Genomic DNA, 21,372 nt, shown 5'->3' with positions numbered 1-21,372 from the left:
AGCTTTTATTTTCCTTGGCTAAATGTAATCGTCCCTTTTTATATAATAGTACCCCCCTCTTTCCCCACCCTCCAAGCTATTCTCATCCTTCAAGGCAAATATATTGTACTGTCCGTGTACAATACTCCGATACAATCTAAAGGTGCTGTTTGAAAAGGAAAATTTTGCCTTTAGAAGACATTATTGTAATTTGTACCACTGATTTCACTTTCTTTTTTACCCCTTTTCCCACTGTGGGGGCTCAGCCTCTAGGTGCATGAGAATGGATTGCGTTCTCTACCTGTGGTGAAGCTCCTGCTGCTTCCCCAAAGCATCACGGTCGATTCATCTTCGTCATGTAGGAGATTGCAGGCAGAAGTCTATGTTCTACTCTTCTGTGATGCAGCACACTGAATCCCTAATTGTATTATACCTGCCTCTCCAGCACCTTTTGTTGAACACGCTGGATATTCCACACTGTGCATTCTTGGGTCTTCTATTCATACAGCTCGTTTGAAGTAGAACCTTTTCAATGTCATACGTCTCACAGCAGAATGTTACTGAAATCTGTCAGCAACTCACTGATGGGACACTCCGAACTCCTTCTGAAAGAAGTAGAGTCCCGTTCTGTAACTTGGTTCCACACCCGATCCTGGTTAAGGCACCAAATTCTGTCGCTGTCAATCCGTCCTGAACCGACTTAAGTTGTTCCACAACTTAAGTAATTCTGGAGACCGTTGCTTTATCTCTCGGGCAGCCATTTCGGCATCTTCTGAGCTGTTTGCATTTCTTCTGTGGCTGAAATGCAACTCTTTGAATGCTTTGTTTAGCATCTACTCACTCACCTGTTCTGACATGAGGGATGCTGATATAAAGAATGTGACCAGCCACAATAAAACAGGGAGCCTTCCCTCCAATCTGGCCGAGCTAACCGAATATATTATTCAAACATAAAGTAATTTAGTTGATTTTAGGGTAAATACACCAGCAGGGACCAGCTGCGCACCCTTGGCTCTTGAATAACAAACCAACCAGGGGCCTGGCGAAGGAGAAAAGTAGGAGTGACACTGTTCCCACAGCAAGCATAAACTTTCAGAGCAATACCGGCCTCTGCAGCAGAAGCTAAATGGCTTAGCTCTGGTTTGAGAGAGAGCTACTGCTGCTTGTAACTATATGGGGTGCATGGAGGCAAGGGAATGAGATGGGGAAATGGGGAAGGAGTAGGAGAGGAAGAATGAATGTGTAAGAGAGGTATGAGAAAGTAAAGTCCAGATTGCAATTAAATAGTTGTAAATGAAAAATGTTAAGTCATATTGGGCACAATGAACTTGTAGTTACAGTGAGAATATTAGTCAGCATAGTATACTGCATTTAAAACTAGTGGATATTTGGTGTATAATTTTGTTGTCTGATCTTCTGAAAAATTGTCCATTTTCCTTTAGCTTATCAGAAATGAATGCTTTTTAAAAATGCAATTGAGTCAGCGTTTAGTTATTTTGTCACTGGAGATATTAGTTTCAATGAATCTACAGAAATAATTCCATTGTTCCTGGTAAGCTGGATGATAGAACGTTAATGCTCAGATGGTCTCTAAGTGGATAGTAATCTCACTATGACGTGTGATGCAGATTTTTCATTGTTGAGATACAATTTTATTTAATAATTGCAGTCTGTCTCGCTCTCTACGCTGTTGAAATCCAAACAGCTTCCCACATCATCTCCTAATCTATTGTTTCCTGGGATCTCAAAACTATGGAACTCTTAACTCATCCACATTTTTTATATTCCTTAACAACCTTCAGGGTTTTAAACTTCTAGCTTGAAGTTCCCTACCCAGTAATTCCTGATCTATCTTGTCATCTCTTTGGCGTGGTGCTGTCCTGCCCCTTCGCCCTTTACTGGATTTCTTAATTTTTTAAAAAACAACACTGAATACGCTCTTGCTGCAGTGTCTCTATGGGTTGAGTCCCTGGCCTTACCAGTGTCGTTTAAAGTGCTGGAAGGGGGAAATCTCGCAGACAAGTCACCCTGGACGTACATAGTTACAGCCGGGGGGAGACAGGTCACCTGCTGGATAATATGGGATGCTGAAGCACCTAAATGAGGACTAGCTGATATAAAAACACCTGAATCACACTCTGAGTAAAAATAAATCCGGAAGTGTGAAATAATCAGGAAAGGCTGGAAGTGCGCAGCCAGTCTTTCAGTATCTGAAACGAGAAGAGGTACCCTTCGGAACTCTGACAGAGGCTCCCAGACCAGCCTTGACTGTCTTTCTCTTTCAGGTGGTGACTTGACGTGTATTTGCAACATTTTTTGTTTCTATTTAACTGTCTGAGCTCTCAGTAATTTGGTTCTGGGTAGCAGGTAAAATTCCTATCAAATGCATCTTTAAAACACTTAACTAAATCTCACTAAGTTCATGTAGATGGTCCCGAAGTCTTCAGCTTTCTGCACTTTAAAAAAAAATATATATTTTTTTTTTGTGTGAGAGAATGAATTACAGGTATGTTCGATTAGGACGTAGTTCATAATATGCTCAATGTTTTAGGTCACACATCTATTGCATGAATAAATGTCTATTTTTGTCGCTAAGGGGGATTAACACTGGTGATGTAGTTACCAGCACACAGCTAAGTGTGAAATATTTGTGCCGTGCAGTGTAGAAGCAAAAATAATCCGGTCTATTCTAACCAGCTTTACCCTTCCCTGGATCCTATGCTTGCTGTTTGATAATGAAAAGGATTTCTGGAGGCTTTTGTATTTGAAAGATTAGAGCAGAGGCTTTCAGACCAGGGTCTGTGAGGTCATCAGATTTCGGCCCATCTGTATTTGTTGACCTACTAACGAGTTACTTTTGTAACTGTATACTGATTTTTTTATAATTAGTTTCTGCTGCCATAGCACTGTTTTTCTTTGACCAGCTGACACTATCTTTCCGAAGTTAGGACAAAGGCTCCCAGTAATGTCTCAATGTTTGTTTGTATGGGGTCTGCAGGAATGTGTCACCATTTGCAATGGGGTCCCCACACAGAAAAGTTTGTAAACCAGTGGACTAGGTGCATGGTGTGGTGGGGGAGAAAGGGAGAAATAGGTTACCTGCTGACTTCTCTGGATAATATGGGGTGCTGAGGCACCTAAATTAGGACTAGCTTACATAAAAACACCTGAATTACAACAGGAGTAAAAATAATTCTTCAGCTCCTGAATCGCCAATATTCTCCTCACTGCTTTTTGTGTTAAAATACGTTCAGAACCCTGAACCTAGCACCAGAGCATGGTGCTGCTCGCTGAAAACACAGTATTTGATTTGCTTTAACTTGGGGAAACTCTTGTCCCTTTTCAGACCAGGAGTCCAGCTCCATGTTTTTTTTAATGCAAGAGTTTACTGCTTCTTGAGGCTGTACATGTAACACGATCCATCTGTGTCAGCAAATCTATCGGGTGGCGGTGACTCTGAGGATGAGAAGTGCTGCGTGCGGTGCTAATTATATCATGTCTGTGCAGTACCATAAAGTTTACTTTTGACGTTCTAACTAACCCTGTTAAAAATGCCTTGTGCCAGAGTAGAAATTGGGAGGTGTATAATCTGCATCCACTCATCAAGTAAGCCAGACTGTTCTCTTTTTGTTTTAAAAAGTGCTTTAATTCATTTATGTGCTACGTGACCTTTCATTTCAGTGCTTCCTCCGGAGATTCGTCTGAAATTCAGAACCAAGGCACTTTACAAAATCCCAGTTCATTAAGGAAAGTGGAATCGAGCTGCGGGGAAAGCTTGCCTCAGCAGAGCGAGACATCTGAGACCGACGGGAACTCTCAGCTAAACTCGAACTGTGGCAGCCATGAGGATCAGATGAAGATACTGCCGTCTGATCCTTCGAATAGTACTGTCCTTGTTTCTGTATCAAGTGACCAGGCGGCTATGGACCGTGCAGCAGCTAAAAGCAAATGCGTCTCTGTGAATGATTGTTTAGAGGTAGCAATTACTAGAGAAACTGAGAGGATTTGCACCACTTCCCCTCCAGTAAATTTGGAGCACTCTGGTGACATGTTTAACTCATTCGTTTATTGGCGCCCGCCTCTGCCCGACATCAATTTTGACTTGGAGCTGCTACAGTTGGTGGTCAAGGAGGACAGGCGCGATCAGAGGGTCGGCTCCAGTTCAGGGACACTATCTGAAGGCTTCACAACGAGTGGTGAACTGGAGAAGGTGCTGGAAAGCTTACAGGCTCACCTGGATGACCCTGATGTCCAAGGTACAGTTGACATAATGGCTCCAATAGGGTAGTGTGTTAGAGACCCGGTTAGCAGCTTTCATTAAAACTGTGAGGACCCCTTCTCACTAGCATGAAAAGTGTGTAGCACTGTTTTTAAAATGAGCAAAAGAATATATTTAGTTTCTAACAGTTTTCACAAATCATTTTACACTCGTGTCATATCCATCTAAAGTCTGCCTTAGTTTAAAACTGGCCATGTGATAAATGTTGAGACAATGGAATGAGCTGCTTGGATCAAGTTCCTTCATGCTATTTCAGCCTATTATTTTTGAATAAATTTGGGCCTATTGTGAATGAGCCACAAGTTACAAAACCCACCTCTATCCAAGGTAACTTATCCCCATGAAATCCCTGTGAATCAGTTCCAGCATTAAAGGTGTAAATGATTCTCTCTAGCCATGTTTTTCAGAATGCTGCCACTTGCATATGGCACTTACGGGAACATACACTGACACAATCCGTACTGAGAAGGGGAAAGGGAACTCTCAAATGGCTCACCAATCGGAAATACACTTCCATACAAGGCACCCAACCTTCGCATGGTTACTAGTGTTCTCCAGAATAAAGAACACTCTGAAGAGTGTTGCCTATTTTTAGTGCAGTGTTGTTATACTGTGCAATTCGTTTGTGCCCTATCTTCCAAACGCTTCCTCCTCCCCCTCCTATATTTTTAATTTTTCCTTTAAAGCTGTGCTGCTTACCTTCTACTGCTAGGTGGTTTTTATGGCGGTGGTCCATTTTATGGTGGAACACCACCATAAAAACCACCTAGCAGCAGAAGGTAAGCAGCACAACCTACTTTTGTATTTTATTTGCCACTCTGCCACAGATCTCTCTCTTCCTCCCCCCCCCACCCCCCGGCCTGACTCCAAATGATTTGTATGTATTTTTTCCCCCTTCCTTCCTCACCTGTAGCTGCTGACTTGCTACATGGGAACTGCTGGCCTCCAGTACCTTGTCCAAGTGGTCAATGTGTGAGTCTAAGATAGTGTGTTGGTAGGCTATTGGATCACGAGGAGCATCTCAGTCACGGGTGATCCTGCCCCTTACTGGATATCCACAGCATGTCCTTTCCAGTGGGGGAAGGGGTGTCACTGAAGGCAGTAGTCCTGCCTGACTTTTTTCCCACTCCCCATCACAGGGGCACTGAGGCTAACTGTAGATCTCCACCTAGTGCCCCAACTGAGATCCGTGACCTCGGCACAGACAAGGAAATGCATGTGCTATCACACCGATTTCCAAATGGCTATACAAGCACTAAATTCAAATGCATTTCCTGAAAGTTCTGCTGGAGCTCTGTTGCTCGTCGTGGGTTATCAGCTATCAAATTTGGTCCCTTTTGTTTTGTAATTCCATTCACAGGACTCCATGCTCTAGACCCTGTCTGTGTTTCCACAGCACTTCTCTGGTAAACTTTTGTGATGCTTCCATGTGTTTCTAGTTTGGTGTTTGCTGTTTTCTTGATGACATTTGTCTTTTGGGGTAGAGCTCCCAACTTGGAAGTTTACCTGAAAAGGTGAGGACTGAGGAAACGATCCACTGGCTCAAACCATTTCTACTTCCGCCTGTATCCAAAAGTCCCATATCATAGTAGGTACAGCACAGAAGAAGGCCATTTGGCCCATTGTGCCTGTGCTGGCTCTTTGAAAGAGCTATCCAATTAGTCCTGTTCCCCTGCTCTTTCCCCATAGTCCTGTATTTTTTTCCCTTCAAGTATTTACCCAATTCCCTTTTGAAAGTTACAATTGAACCTGCTTCCACCGCCCTTTCAGGCAGCGCATTCCAGATAATCAAAACTCGCTAAAAAAAATGTTTCCCCGTATTGCCTCTGGCTCTTTTGCCGATACCTTAAATCTGTGTCCTCTAGTTACCGATCCGTCTGCCACTGGAAACAGTTTCTCCTTGTTTACTCTGTCAAAACCATTCATGATATTGAACAGTTCTATCAAATCTCCCCTTAACCTTCTCTGTTCTAAGGAGAACAACCCCAGCTTCCCCGTTCTCTCCACATAAACTGAAACCCCTCATCCCTGGTACCATTCTAGTAAATCTCTTCTGCACCCTCTCTAAGGCCTTGACATCCTTTCTAAAGTGTGGTGCCTAGAATTGAGCACAATGCTCCAGCTAAGGTCTAACCAGTATTTTATATAGGTTTAGCATAATTTCCTTGCTTTTGTACTCTATGCTCTGTTAATAAAGCACAGATCCCATATGCTTTTTTAACTGCCTTCTCAACTTGTCCTTCCACCGTCAAAGATTTGTGTATGTACCCCCTGGTCTCTCTGTTCCTGCACTCCCTTTAAAGTTGTACCATTTAGTTTATATTACCTCTCCTCATTCTCCCTAGCCTTCACACTTCTGCGTTAAATTTCATCTGCCACGTGTCTGCCCATTTCACCAGTCTGTCTATGTCCTCCTGAAGTTTGTTACTATCCTCCACATTGTTTACTACATTTGAGTTTCGTGTCCTCTGCAGACTTTGAAATTATATCCAAGTCCAGATCATAAATATATCTCAAAAAGAACAGTGGTCCTAATACAGACCCCTGGGGAGCACCACTGTATACTTCCCTCCAATCTGAAAAATAACCTTTCGCCACTACTCTGCTTTCTGTCCCCTAGCCAATTTTGTATCCACGCTGCCACTGTCCCTTTAATCCCATGGGCTTTAATTTTGCTAACAAGTCTATTATGTGGTACTTTATCAAATATCTTTTGAAAGTTCATATACACAACATCAACCGCACTACCCTCATCAACCCCTTCCGTTATTTTATCAAAGAACTCAAGCAAGTTAGTCAAACACGATTTTCCTATAACAAATCTGTGCTGATTTTCATTTATTAGCCCATATTTTTCCAAGTGCCAATTCATTTTGTTCCGGATTATTGTCTCAAAGTATTCCTACCACCGACGTTAGGCTGACTGGCCTGTAATTGCCAGTTTTATCCGTCTCCCCTGTTTTGAACAGGGGTGTAACATTTGCAGTCCTCTGGCACCATCCCTGTATCTAAGGAGAATTGGAAGATTGTGGCCCGTACCTCCGCAATTTCCACCCTTACTTCCCTCGGTAACCTAGGATGCATCCCATCTGGGCTGGGTCACTTTTCTACTTTGAGTACTGCCAATCTTTTAAGTACCTCCTCTTTATCTATTTTTATCCTATCCAGTATCGCTACCAACTCCTCCTTTACTGCTACAATGGCAGAATCCTCTCCTCTAGTGACGAACAATGTGAAGTGTTCATTTAGTGCCTCAGCCGTACCCTCTGCCTCCACAAGAAAATCTTTTTTGTCCCTAATCGGTCCCACACTTCCTTTTATAAACATATAAGTAGTAAAAAAGGTAGTCAAAGACTTTTGGGTTCCCTTTTATGTTAGCGACTAATCTATTCTCATAGTATCTCTTTGCCCCTCTTATTCCCTTTTTTAGATCTCCTCTGTACTTTCTGTATTCAGCCTGGTTCTCTACTGTATTATGAACCTTGCATTCGTCATAAGCCTCCTTTTTCTGTTTCATTTTAATCTCTATATCTTTAGTCATCCAGGGAGCTCTAGCTTTGGATGCCCTTCCTTTCCCCCCTCATTGGGATATGTCTACTCTGTACCAGAACCAACTCCTCCATGAAGGCCTCCCATTGTTCAATTACTGTTTTGCCTACCAATTTTTGATTCTAATCCACCTGGGTAAGATCCCCTTTTAACTCACTGAAATTAGCCCTCCTCCAGTTAAGCATTTTCACATTTGATTGTTCCTTGTTCTTTTCCAGAACTATTCTAAACCTAATGATGTGATCACTGCTCCCTAAATCCTCCCCCACTGAAACATGTTAAACATGCCCCACTTCATTCCCCAGAACGAGATCCAGCACTGTTTCCTTCCTGGTTGGGCTGGAAACATACTGTTCCAGAAAGTTCTCTTGAACACATTTCAGGAATTCCTCCCCCTCTTTGCCCTTTACACTGTTGCTGTCCCAGTCTATACAAAGCAATAAGTTGATGTTGGCACCCTTGCAGTGCTAGGAAGTCAACCCAAACCTGGCCATATGTGACATGGCTGTAATCCTGTTTTAAATAGCTGTTTGGAACATGTCATTGTGCATAGCAGTTTGCAATTCCAGCCAGATTTTGTGTCTTGGGAAAATAGCTGATGTACTCTCGCACACACACAGCTTCTTTACATGACTCACTCCACTTCCTGTAACCAGGCCAATCCCACAGAGGCTTGAGGCTTGGCCTCCCTCAATAGGTGAGCATTAGTGTCACACTTCCCGTGATTGGTAAGCACTCGCCTCCATATTAAAGAGTATAAAGCGTTCCTGTTTTGCCATTTGTGTCAGCTGAACTCAGTTGGTGACATTCTTGTCTCGGTTATAAAGTTTTGGGCTCAAACCCTACTTCAGGATTTGAACACTTAATCTGGCCTGACACTCCAGCAGTGCTGAGGGAATGCTGCATTATTGGAGGTGCAGTCCTTCAGATGAGATGTTAAACCAAGCTTAGCGGTTCAGTGGGTGTTAAACATCACCATGGCACTATTCAGAGAAGGGCAGGGAATTCTCTTGGTTACTTGGTCAATATTCCTACTTTAGCCAACGCCACTAAAAACACGTTAATTGGTCATTTGTTTCATTGCTGTTTGTGGGACCTTGCTGTGCTAGTTTGCCTATATAACAGTAACCCCACTTCAAATAATTCTGTATGTAAAATGCTTTGAGATAGATATTTCAGAGGAAGTGTGTCTTTGTCATCAGTCCTGTGAAATAGATGTGCAGCAAGAGATTTCCCTCCTCCCAGACTATTAGCACCACTAACATATGGATCCCAGGCTTTCCTGTGGATGACAATAAACTATCAATATTAAACTAGAATTGTAGACAACTAATGAAGTAGGTACTATTTCTTGTATATATTCCTTTGATATTCTGTTAAAGTCTCCACCTCCCAAACTCACGCCCTTTACCACCTAGAAGGACAAGAGCAGCAGGCACATGGGAACACCACCACCTGCATGTTCCCCTCCAAGTCACACACCATCCCGACTTGGAAATATATCGCCGTTCCTTCGTTGGGTCAAAATCCTGGAACTCCCTTCATAACAGCACTATGGGAGAACCTTCACCACACGGACTGCAGCAGTTCAAGGCGGCGGCTCACCACCACCTTCTCAAGTGCAGTTAGGGATGGGCAATAAATGCCGGCCTTGCCAGCGATGCCCACATCCCATGAATGAATTTTGAAAAAAAAGTTCAATTGTCTATGGTTTTGTATCTTATGCCCAAATTTTGTTCTGAACAATTTTTTTACGTAGAATGTACAGCACAGAAACAGGCCACTGTCTATTCAGCGTTTATGCTTCACACGAGCCTGCTCCCACTCTAATTACTACTTCTCACCATATCCTATTCCTTTCTCACTTGTGTACTTGTCTAGCTTCCCCGTAAATGTTGTTGTTCCACTTGTGCTACCGTCTACTCTCCATAGTGATACTTTAATCTGGTTGGGAGAGCAAAGCTATCCTACACAGCACAGACCCATCCCCTTCTGCTCAGCCACTAGTGGGGAAACTTTGTGAGCAGGTTTAATGAAGTCCACAGCAGATTGTCTCTGCTGACTCTATTAGGTGTGTTTGGTTTCCTCTCACAGCACAGGTACAAGTGATTACTGCCGCACTTCGAGCTGCCCGACTAGATTCTGCACCCGAAGAAGAACCATTGCCTGATGATGAAAATACCAGAGAAGTCCAGGCAGAGCCTTCACCGTTCAGCCCAGTGCTTCCTACACCCGCACACTCTGCGTGCATCAACAGTGATGTATCGCTGGGCTTGGACCCAGCAGCTGGTATTCCAGGGACAGCAACTGAGCACTCAATTGAATGTTTTGAACCTAACGAAAATGAACAGAATATGGTAAGTTAACAATATCTTTCAGACATCCGTGTCCCTCATATATGCGCAAGTTTAATCCAAGGGTCCTGGATCTAAAAATCTCTTGGAGCTTTCATAGGACCAACGCGGCAATGTCTATGGTTTTAATAAATAACTTCTGGCATTAGATGGTGTCCCGCACGTTGCATAAGCTGTCATTTTTTTTTTACTTGCCTGTACATAAAACGTAAGAAATAGGTGTAGAAGTAGGCCATACGGCCCCTCGAGCTTGCTCTGCCATTTAATAAGATCATGGCTGATCTTGTACCTCATCTCCACTTTCACGACCCATCCCCATATCCCTTGATTCCCTTAGTGTCCAAAAATCTATCCATCTCAATCTTGAATATACTCAATGACTGAGCATCCTCAGCCATTTAGGGTAGAGAATTCCAAAGATTCACAACCCTCTGTGAAGAAATCTCTCCTCATCTCGGTACTAAATGACTGACCCCTGTCCTTGAGACTATGTCCCCTAGTTCTAGACTCTCCAGCCAGCTTCTCACCCACACACTTAACCTGTTTTTATCCCTTTGCAGTCTCTTTGTGTCCTCCTCACAGCTTACTTTCCCACCTAGCTTAGTATCGTCAGCAAACTTGGATACATTACGCTCGGTCCCCTCATCTAAGCCATTAATATATATTGTAAACAGCTGAGGCCCAAGCACTGACCCTTCCGACACCCCACTATTTACAACCTGCCAACCCGAAAATGACCTGTTTATTCCTACTCTCTATTTTCTGTCTGTTAACCAATCCTCAATCCATGCTCACATTTTACCCCCAATCCCATGACCCCTTGCCTTGTGTAACAACCTCTTGTATGGCACCTTATCGAATGCCTTTTGAAAATCCAAATATACTACATCCACTGGTTCCCCATTATCTGTCCTGCTAGTTACACCCTCAAAAAAATTCTAATAGATTTGTCAAACACAATTTCCCTTTCATAAAACAGTGTTGACTCTGCCAAATTGCATTATAATTTTCTAAGTGCCCTGTTACTGAGTCCTTAATAGATTCTAGCATTGTCCCTATTACTGATGTCAGGCTAACTGGCCTATAGTTCCTTGTTTTCTCTCTTCCCTCCTTTCTTGAATAGAGGTTACATTTGCTACCTTCCAATCCACAGGGACTGTTCTCGAATCTAGGGAATTCTGGAAGATCAAAACCAGTTGCATCTGCTATCTCTGCAGCCCTTCTTTTAAAACCCTAGGATGTAGGGTTCATCAGGTCCAGGAGATTACTTAGAATTAAAGATTAATCTCCTGGACACTACTGCAAGTAAACCAGGAAGAAAATCACAGTGGCATTTAAAAAAAAAAATTTTTTTTTTCATTTTCTTTGAACATTTTTGTTTATTAGTTATAAAAATATTGGAGATGGGGGTGCGGAGGAGGAGGAGATTATTTGCCATGGCGGGGCAGCTGCAGGCAGGAGGTCATGTGATTAAAACCTCCAGGAATACATCCAACCAGAGTTGACAACCCTATGCTATACAATGCCATGCTGCACATGCACTGCTGTTTCATGTTTGACACTGGGCAGAACCCACTTCCAGGAAGAGTCACTGTACCTCCGACAGCACAGACATCATTATGGTGTTCTTTGACAAGAGTTGCCATTGGAGGAAACCCTCTAAATTATTGGTGGAGTCAGACACCCAATTTTAATGCTAAGTTGAGAGTATTGGGTGGTTCGATGGTGAGAGAGTTACATATAAACTAATAGTGGTACAAGGTACAGAGGAATTGCATGTAATACTTAAGGTATTAATACTAGTTACAGTCTCTGAAACAGCCAATGGGGATGAGGCTCAGCTGGGATGGAACTTTCGTGAACCCTCTGCTCAGTTGAGACCAGAAAATCAAAATAGACCCTGGTCTCAGCAAGACATAAACTAAAGGCCTCATCATCACAACTTCCCAGTCCTGTCAGTCTGATAGCACCTCTTGTTAGCCTCTCATCCTCAGGGGTACCTGATAGTGTTGACCGCATCCCCCCCCTCCCCTTTTTCACCCTAGTAATTTGCCCACTTGCCATCCAAACCGTCAGCCAGACACAGAAGCAATTAACTTGTATGGCACAGTATAAAACCTCTGAGTAATGAACTTTGCACCTTTTGACTTTTATTCTCTGTCTTGGACTGCATAAGAAAACTATGGAAACCTCTTAGGATATAAAATGACTGTATAAAAACAGGGGTTATGTTGGCAAGTGCATAGTTTCTCCAGCTATCAAACCCCTTTCAAATATTGAATCCCATTGGAGTACGTGTCACAGGGCTTCTTTACAAGCCTGTCCAAACCCTTGGGGCAGACCTGTCCTAATGGCTAACCCTCTTGAACCTGAAACAGGTTTAATGCTCTCTCCGAACACGTGGTCTTTTAGAAGCTTGTGGCTGTTCTGCTCAGGTGATGGCGATTAAGACGGTAAACAAAGCTGTGAATTGTACATTTTCAGGAAGTGCTCTCAGTGGCTGAATGGCCTTTGCTTTTTTTCCTATTTTCTGCACCTGTTAGTTTGCAGGGAGTGGTGCCTGACCTCTGTACAGTTTTACATTGCATGTGCTTGTATTTCTCATGCATATTATGCATTCTTCCACTTTCAGAGTCTGAGTAGTCAGCCAAGTTGTGATGCTGCATCATTAGAGCTGGGACATGATGACAGTTTGCTTTTTGGTGAAGATCAATCGAAAGTACAGGTTGGTTAACTTTAGCTCTATTAGAGTGGTGCTGTTCTCTGCTCGTGTGCTATGTAAGGCCACTGGTCCTCTGATGCATTGCTAAAGATCCCAGAATCTTGTATAATGAGAATGGAATTTCACCTCCATCACTGTAAATCAGCGACTCTGATGTTAGGGGCACGAAGACTTATCCTATTACACAGAAGCAATTCCCCAATGGTTCATAATGGAGCAGAAAATAACCTGCAGTCTAATTTCTCTCTCTCCTGCCCCATAATACCTAATTGAAGGAGAAAACATGGAGATAAATGGTTGCTCACTGAGTTCAGACTTGGGGTGCTGAAGGATAACTTCCTGGGAGTTCTGCCTGATGATCTTTATTTAACATTCAGACGAGGGGCCTTCCTTCGCTTTTTTATGGTCCTTCCCAAGTGGAAATAAATTGGGAGATGACTGGCCACCCCTTTATGCAGCGTTTGATACTTTCTGCATCCCTGCTGAACGCTCTCTCTCTTTCTTCCCCCCCCCCCCCCCAGCCAAGTACAGTACATGGGAGAATATTTTAAAGAGACGCTGTCTTTATTGAGTTTATTTGATTCCATTTGCAATAGAGGATGAGTGGGTGGGTGGCTGGCCCCCCTCCCCCTCCGCAGTCATCTGGAAGCTGTTTCTTGGAGATTTTATGTAAAGCCTTTTTACTGGGATGTATGAGATAGTAGGGGTGATTCCGCCACCCAGCATTCACTGAGAGCACATCTTGGGAAATCACAGGAGTGCAGAATGTGATTACCTGCCCACAGAACCACTGTCTGTGAGTGGTAGTAGTAGATTCAGTGCCTGGGTCTACGTAATCCTGAACACCTGACTGTCTGTAACGGCACAGGACGATATGCCCCATAACCTGCAGTGATATAATAGAATAAAACCAGCACTTCAAAAACATTCCTGCATTGTAAATCACATTGATAGTAGCCTGCACCTCTTGCTGTCCTCCATGGACGAAAGGGAAGAAGCTTGGCTGAAAACCCATCCCTGTACTGCTTCAGTGTGATCTGATTGTATTTTCTCCAGCGACACTTGAGTGATCAGTTGATAGCTAAGTTTGACTGATACCATCAACTTGGCTCAGTTGGTAAAACTCTTGCCTCTGAGTCAGAAGGTTGCGGGCTTAAGTCCTGCTCTCAGGTGCAGGGCTCTTGGGCACAAAATCTATGCTGATGCTCCTGTGCAGCACTGAATGAGTGTTGCATTTGTTGGAGATGCCACCCTTCAGATGAGACATTAAACTTCCCTCTGCCTGTTCCAGTGGTTCAATGGACGTTAAAGATCCCATCTCATTCTTTAAGGAAGAACAGGGATGTTTCCTGGCCAGTATTCCTCCTTCAACCAACATCACCAGAAATTAACTGATTTTGCAGTTTATGGGATATTGCTGTACGCAAATTGTCTGCTACATTTGTCTACATAATAGTTACTCCAGTTCAAAGTAATTCATTGTGTGTGAAGTGGCTTAAGATGTTTCTAGGAAGTGCAATAAATGCAAGTCTGCTCAGTTTCTTTGGAAATATTCCTAGGATGTACAGTACTCTTAAAACATTGCAGTGAGTCTGTTCTGAGTTACAGGAATGGGATCTATACTTACCCACATGATATATAGTGATGGTACCTACAAACTAAACCATCTTCATTGTATCCTTTGTCTCGTTTGCTTTTCTAAGTGTAATCACCAGGCAGCTTACAGGGGTGTGTTTTTTTTGTTAACTTGCGACGTCTCCTCTTTTTCCCCCTCCCCTTTTCAGGATGTTATTCCACAGCCGTTGCTGGACCAGTACCTGTCGATGACAGATCCTTCTCGAGCTCAAACTGTTGATACCGAAATTACAAAGCACTGTGCATATAGTCTCCCAGGTGTGGCTCTCACCCTTGGCAGACAGAACTGGCATTGTTTAAAGAACACCTATGAGACGCTGGCATCAGATGTACAGGTGAGTATTTGAACCCAAAGCTATGACCCAGTTGCCTTAGGCTGGCATTAATGGTGGATGATATAAAAACTAGAGGGTAATTTTATTATCATTTACATGGGTTCTTTAATCTACTAGGGAAGTAATGGGGAGTACATTGTCCCAAATTGATTCTTTTTAAAAAAAAATCCAGGTGAAGGGCCCGGGTTCATAGTGCAGGACACAGCCAAGGTTGAAAAGAGCAGGAGACAAGACACGGTAAATCGAGAAGTAGTTCTTGGGTGCTGCCAAGGTTCAGTTTAGAATCCTGTCAATTTAGGAAGATGGAAAGTACATTTACTAACGTTTGTTTCTTCACAAATGTTGCAGTGCTTTGTAGAACCTTTATTCTAGCTTCCAAAGCTTTTTGTGTGCGAAGATCATTACAGGCCCTACATAGACTGTGCCAGATCTTTCTTTCACTGCATCTATTGAGTTTCTAGAGTCAGTCTGAAACTGCAAGTTCCTCATTGACCATCACTTTTTTTCCTCCCCACCTCCACCAAAAGAAATTTGAGTGATTGGGTTCACGGGAGATGCACTTTTTGCGGGTGATCTTCCTGTATGATTACTCAGTAAGTTTTGCAGTAAACCAGAGCCCCCTCACCACAGATCTGTGGTCCAGTATTCCATGAGTTCAGCTTCTCTGCTACAGCCGTGTGGAGTAGATGTTCTGGTCCTAGGAGCAGAACCTGGTGTCCCTGCTTTCTCATTACTCTTGACTGCACATTTCAGTTCTGGAAGTAGGTTGGAAAGCAAAAGTATTTGAGGTCCGGTTTAACAAAGTCTTTTGGAGGTTTATGGGAAAAGTCTACGTGGCCTAGTACAATCAGGCCAGCCTGCTTGGTTGGTCTGGTTTGCAGACTAAGATCTAATCCTTCACAGCTTCAGTTTCACTCCTTGTGTGGCTGAATCCTACAGGTTATGTAATGAACAACTACCATTCTTTCCTATTTGTTCCACCTGCTCTTGTGACCTATCTCTAAGGCAGGGCAGTCAAAACAATTGGATGTGCAGATTGCAGACTTCTTTGGCAGTTTGGGCAGAGGATGGTTGAGTTGGTGGGGGGGAGCTAAAGGCTTGGTCCAGAATGAGTCCTTGTAAATAACAAAGTGGGGCAGGATTAACTGCTCCAACCGCAAGTTTTATATTTTTTCTTGCCAATTCCTTCTCTCTCACTCCCGCCTCAGTATTTACTCCCTGCTGGCTTACGGTTCCATGGTGCTGGTCACCATCGGGTACTTCACACAGTATACCATTAGTCACAGTGAGTCAGAAGGCTTTTTGACCACAGAAAGTGTCGCAACCACACCCGATCCTATTCTTTCCTCAATGCCCATGCGTTGAAGGGTTGCTGCATAGCTGCTGGGAGCAGGAACCGTGGCGGGTTGCTTGTTTCCCTTCCGAGCCCAGAGGATTGGAGTCCAATCATAGCCGCCTGTTGTTGCCTCAGCCGAGATCATCTAATTCATCACACTTGGCCATCCTGGGAGCTGGTGCAAATTTCTTAAGGGGCTGTATTTCTTTTTCCTCTGCAGAATAGCAAAATCTGTTTATATTTGGAAGCTGAGCTTCTTTCAAACAAGGGAAAGGATCAAACCATAAGAACATAAGAAATAGGAGCAGGAGTAGGCCAATCGGCCCCTCGAGCCTGCTCCGCCATTCAATAAGATCATGGCTGATCTGATCCTAACCTCAAATCTAAATTCATGTCCAATTTCCTGCCCGCTCCCCGTAACCCCTAATTCCCTTTACTTCTAGGGAACTGTCTATTTCTGTTTTAAATTTATTTAATGATGTAGCTTCCACAGCTTCATGGGGCAGCAAATTCCACAGACCTACTACGCTCTGAGTGAAGAAGTTTCTCCTCATCTCAGTTTTGAAAGAGCAGCGCCTTATTCTAAGATTATGCCCCCTAGTTCTAGTTTCACCCATCCTTGGGAACATCCTTACCGCATCCACCCGATCAAGCCCCTTCACAATCTTATATGTTTCAATAAGATCGCCTCTCATTCTTCTGAGCTCCAATGAGTAGAGTCCCAATCTACTCAACCTCTCCTCATATGTCCGCCCCCTCACCCCCGGGATTAACCAAGTGAACCTTCTTTGTACTGCCTCGAGAGCAAGTATGTCTTTTCTTAAGTATGGAGACCAAAACTGTATGCAGTATTCCAGGTGCGGTCTCACCAATACCTTATATAACTGCAGCAATACCTCCCTGTTTTTATATTCTATCCCCCTAGCAATAAAAGCCAACATTCCATTGGCCTTCTTGATCACCTGCTGCACCTGCATACTAACCTTTTGATTTTCTTGCACGAGGACCCCCAGATCCCTTTGTACTGCAGTACTTTCCAGTTTCTCGCCATTAAGATAATAACTTGCCCTCCGATTTTTCCTGCCAAAGTGCATAACCTCACATTTTCCAATATTGTATTGCATCTGCCAAATCTCCGCCCACTCACCCAGCCTGTCTATATCCCCTTGTAGGTTTTTTATGTCCTCCTCACTCTCTACTTTCCCTCCCATCTTTGTATCATCTGCAAACTTTGATATGTTACACTCGGTCCCCTCCTCCAAATCGTTAATATAGATTGTAAAGAGTTGGGGACCCAGCACCAACCCCTGCGGAACACCACTGGCTACTGGTTGCCAGTCCGAGAATGTACCATTTATCCCAACTCTCTGCTTCCTGTCAGATAACCAATCCTCCACCCATGCCAGAATATTACCCCCAATCCAGTGATTCTTTATCTTGAGCAATAATCTTTTATGTGGCACCTTGTCGAATGCCTTCTGGAAGTCTAAATACACTACGTCCACTGGTTCCCCTTTATCCACCCTGTACGTTATGTCCTCAAAGAACTCAAGCAAATTTGTCAGACATGACTTCCCCTTCGTAAAGCCATGCTGACTTTGTCCTATTAAATTATGTTTATCCAAATGTTCCGCTACATTCCGCCGTTGGAATTGAATCTATCTGTGACAGACACAAACTCTGTCCAGCTTCTTGCTATAAAATTTTTGTATTATATGGTTTCTCCTTTATGACTGCTTGCATATGTTATGATGTTGCTTTTGAAGTAACTACAGTTAGATGGGAGCTGTCTTTTCTTATTTGACCACCAGCGAAATCAAAGTCTGGCACTTTACAGGAAGGCAGGCCTATTTGATTGATCTAATAATCAGATAAAAGAAAGCTGTGTTTTCAAGAAGAAATGGGATAGATGTTATATACAGCGTGTAGCATTTCCTGGGTACTGGATGCCTGTGGATGTGAACATCTTCCACCATTGTGTCTTTGATTTGGCTTGATTGACAGCTCAGGCACCTCAGTCTGGATTAAATACAAGAAGTATCGGCCATCTCTTTAGTTCACTCAGTTTAATCATTTATTTTCCATATCACGTGGTGGGCGAACTCTGGGGCCAGATGTGTTCCATGTAAGAAATGTCAAAGGACTCGAAGTTACATTCTTTATTTTGGTTTTGGAAATAATTTAATGTATCAGTGTAAAAGAAAGAAAGAACTTGCATTTATCCAGTGCCTTTCATGACCTCAGGACATCCCAAAGCGCTTGACAGCCATTGAGGTATTTTTTGAAGTGTAGTTACTGTTGTAATGTAGGAAGCACGGCAGCCAATTTGCACACAGCAAGATCCCACAAAGAGCAATGAGATAGTGACCAGATGGGCCAAATGGCCTCCTTCTATGCTGTAAATTTCTATGATTCTATAATCTGTTTTTAGTGATGTTGGTTGAGGGATAAATATTGGCCTGGCCACCAGGCAGAACTCCCCAGCTCTGCTTCGAATAATCCCTTGGGATATTTTACGTCCGCCTGAGAGGGCAGACGTCCCCTCGGTTTAACGTCTCATCTGAAAGACGGCACCTCCGACAGTGCAGCACTCCTTCAGTACTGCACTGAAGTGTTGGCCTGGATCATGTGATCATGTCGCTGGAGTAGGACTTGAACCCACAACCTTCTGACCCCAAGGCGGGAGTGCGACCACTGAGCCAAAGCTGACACCAGTACTGTACTGTATTGTATTTTATCTACTGGTTTCTTTTGCTTCTATGTAATTTATACTCTTGTATTAAATCCTATTTGTAGTTTTAAAACAAAAAATGCTGGAAACACTTAGCAAGTCAGGCACAGCAAGTGTGGAGAGAACCTTTTGAGTTCTAATGGACTACGCCAGCAATGTTAATATGTCACCTCCGTAGGTGCTGTCCCTGACTTGCTGAGGGTTTCCAGCATTTTCTGTTTTTGTTTCAGATTTCCAGTATGTGCAGTATTTTGTTTTTTTTGGTCTGTTAGCATGGTGTTTTTTCACTGTTAAGACATCATGAACACAGGATGGGCTCCTTCTACCCTGGTGTGTCACCCAGCAGTATGGCATAATGTTAATCCCGAGTCAAGCAACTCCATTCACCACACGCTTTAATTTGTCAGTTTTGGTTTGTAGGGAGCACTGGATTGTCTATGGAAGCTACAGATTGGCGTGAACATGAGTAAAGTTGGGAGAAGGCGGGAATTGTAGTACTATTTTCGTACAAAGGGCTGTGAAATCTTCATTATCTTCTAAGTGGTTGGTTTTCTGACGCGTTGTTTTGTTTGACAGTGGAAGGTACGGCGGACGCTGGCCTTCTCTATACATGAGCTGGCCGTGATCCTCGGTGATCAGCTGACAGCAGCTGATCTGGTTCCTATCTTCAACGGGTTCCTAAAGGATCTGGATGAAGTGCGAATTGGAGTCCTAAAGCATCTGTATGACTTCTTGAAGGTAAACTTCATTAGAGTGACCTGTTGGGCAGTCGGTACTTGCAGCTTTTGATGTTGGATTATTGCCAGAACTGTACATTCTCCCATGCAGCTTAAATTTAGATGAGACTAAGATAGGTGAAATAAAACTGGAAATGCACAACGTTAAAGCATTAAGAGTAAAGCAGGTTAATGTTTAAGGTGAGACTCTGCATCAGAACGGATACCTCCTAAACGCCTCAAACTAAATATTGGCCCGGAAATTGCTCATGAAATAACGGCGAGGTTAACAGGGCTCACTGTTATTTCAGAGCAAATGAAAGAGCGAGTTCCAGAGAGCGCACATGTGCAGTCAAACTCGGAAATCCAGAAATTGCTCTACCATTTGCCCTGTTTGAAAGCTTTGCGTTAGAGATCTTGCTGGCTGAATGAATGGAGCAGTGCGAACCTGCTGCACTGCCCAGCTGGAAACAAACTAATCTCTCCAAAGAAAAAGGTACACTGGGTTTTTTAGGTCTTAAACTTACTTTTAATGGTGTGGTATGTATTAATGACTGCCAAACAACCTCTCTGGCACTGAAAATTAACTTTTAAAAAATGTGGAGTCTCATTCCTCCCAATATTAATTGTTGGGGACATTTAAAAAAATATAGTATTTTTACTTATTCTTTCTGTCTCTTTTTTTATTTTCTGTCCTTTAATCTTACTCTTGTTGTTTTGTGTTCTCTAACTGATTTTATAGTGAATTTACTAATCTATCTGACACTTCCTGGTTCTGACTGCATGGCTTGTTGATGGATGCTTCCAGCTGATTGGTTGAGGGGGAAGGCGTGATCCTTTCCACGCTCTCACAGCTCAGAGAAGCCCAGGAAAGACCGCTGCATCTCTTGCAGGTCTCCACTGAAGCAAGTTGGAGCCCAGAAGCCCACGAAAAGTTTGTGGGTGAGTTAGGGTGAGCGGCAGGTGATGTTTGTTAGCTGCTCAGCGCAATTCCCTGGCCAATAATTAAGCAATGACAAACTCTGGACATGTATTATCTATATAGATCATGATTAATAGGATACCAAATTCTGGCCAGCTGTTGGATTATTTCCCTGACCATTTTCTCTCTGGCTTTTCTATCCTCCCCTCCCCATCTCTCCTGAAGGATTTTGACTGCTTGCTGGGGTAAGGCTCCACAGCTGCTGCTTGCCCACCGCTATCTTGGCCAAATGACGATTATTCATTTGTGAGTCTCAGTGGTGAGTGTCAGCAAGTGATCTGATCACGAGCAAGTCCATTCCACTCCTTGGCCGGCTTCTACACACACGCACTCCATCATGGGTCAGATAGACACCGGGGCCTTGAATTTCCTCCGTATTTGTGCCCAGAGACGCGCATAACTGAGACGCAAATCAATTACACAGCCTGAAAGATTGCCGAATTTTGGACGTGACTTGCCATATGTTTACAATACGCCCAAAACTTCTCTCTTTTCTGATCGTCAATCAGTCCCTCCGTCCGAACACATCTCTGCCTATAAAACTGGCCACGCTCCAAAGTTCGAGCCTAATATGAGTTTCCTGCAATTGCGCTTGCCCAGAGGCTCTCTTCAAACTATGACCAGATTTTCAGGCGCTGCAGGGAACAACAACAATTTGCAATTGCAGTTAATTAGTTAAACGTCCGACGTTGCTTCACGAGCGTAAACAAACAAAAGAAAAAATTGACACCGAGTCGAAGGAGACATTAGGACG

At 43.4% G+C, this 21,372-nt stretch overlaps 1 protein-coding gene across 2 annotated transcripts in view; it reads left to right on the top strand.

The window, feature by feature from the left end:
- LOC137335363 (serine/threonine-protein phosphatase 4 regulatory subunit 1-like) overlaps window positions 1–21,372 on the top strand; it is a 62,926-nt gene that overhangs the window by 29,237 nt on the left and 12,317 nt on the right. For both annotated transcript variants that reach the window (XM_068000696.1, XM_068000697.1), the window contains 5 exons: window positions 3,661–4,235; window positions 9,902–10,164; window positions 12,794–12,886; window positions 14,668–14,853; window positions 19,497–19,658. In XM_068000696.1, the coding sequence (XP_067856797.1) occupies window positions 3,661–4,235; window positions 9,902–10,164; window positions 12,794–12,886; window positions 14,668–14,853; window positions 19,497–19,658 (1,279 nt within the window). The remainder of the gene's footprint in view (window positions 1–3,660; window positions 4,236–9,901; window positions 10,165–12,793; window positions 12,887–14,667; window positions 14,854–19,496; window positions 19,659–21,372) is intronic.

This window comes from Heptranchias perlo, chromosome 19 (genome assembly GCF_035084215.1).
Source record: "Heptranchias perlo isolate sHepPer1 chromosome 19, sHepPer1.hap1, whole genome shotgun sequence".
Taxonomy (NCBI): domain Eukaryota; kingdom Metazoa; phylum Chordata; class Chondrichthyes; order Hexanchiformes; family Hexanchidae; genus Heptranchias; species Heptranchias perlo.
The sequence above is the reverse complement of the archived record's forward strand: the minus strand, read 5'-3'. Positions and strand labels throughout refer to the sequence as shown.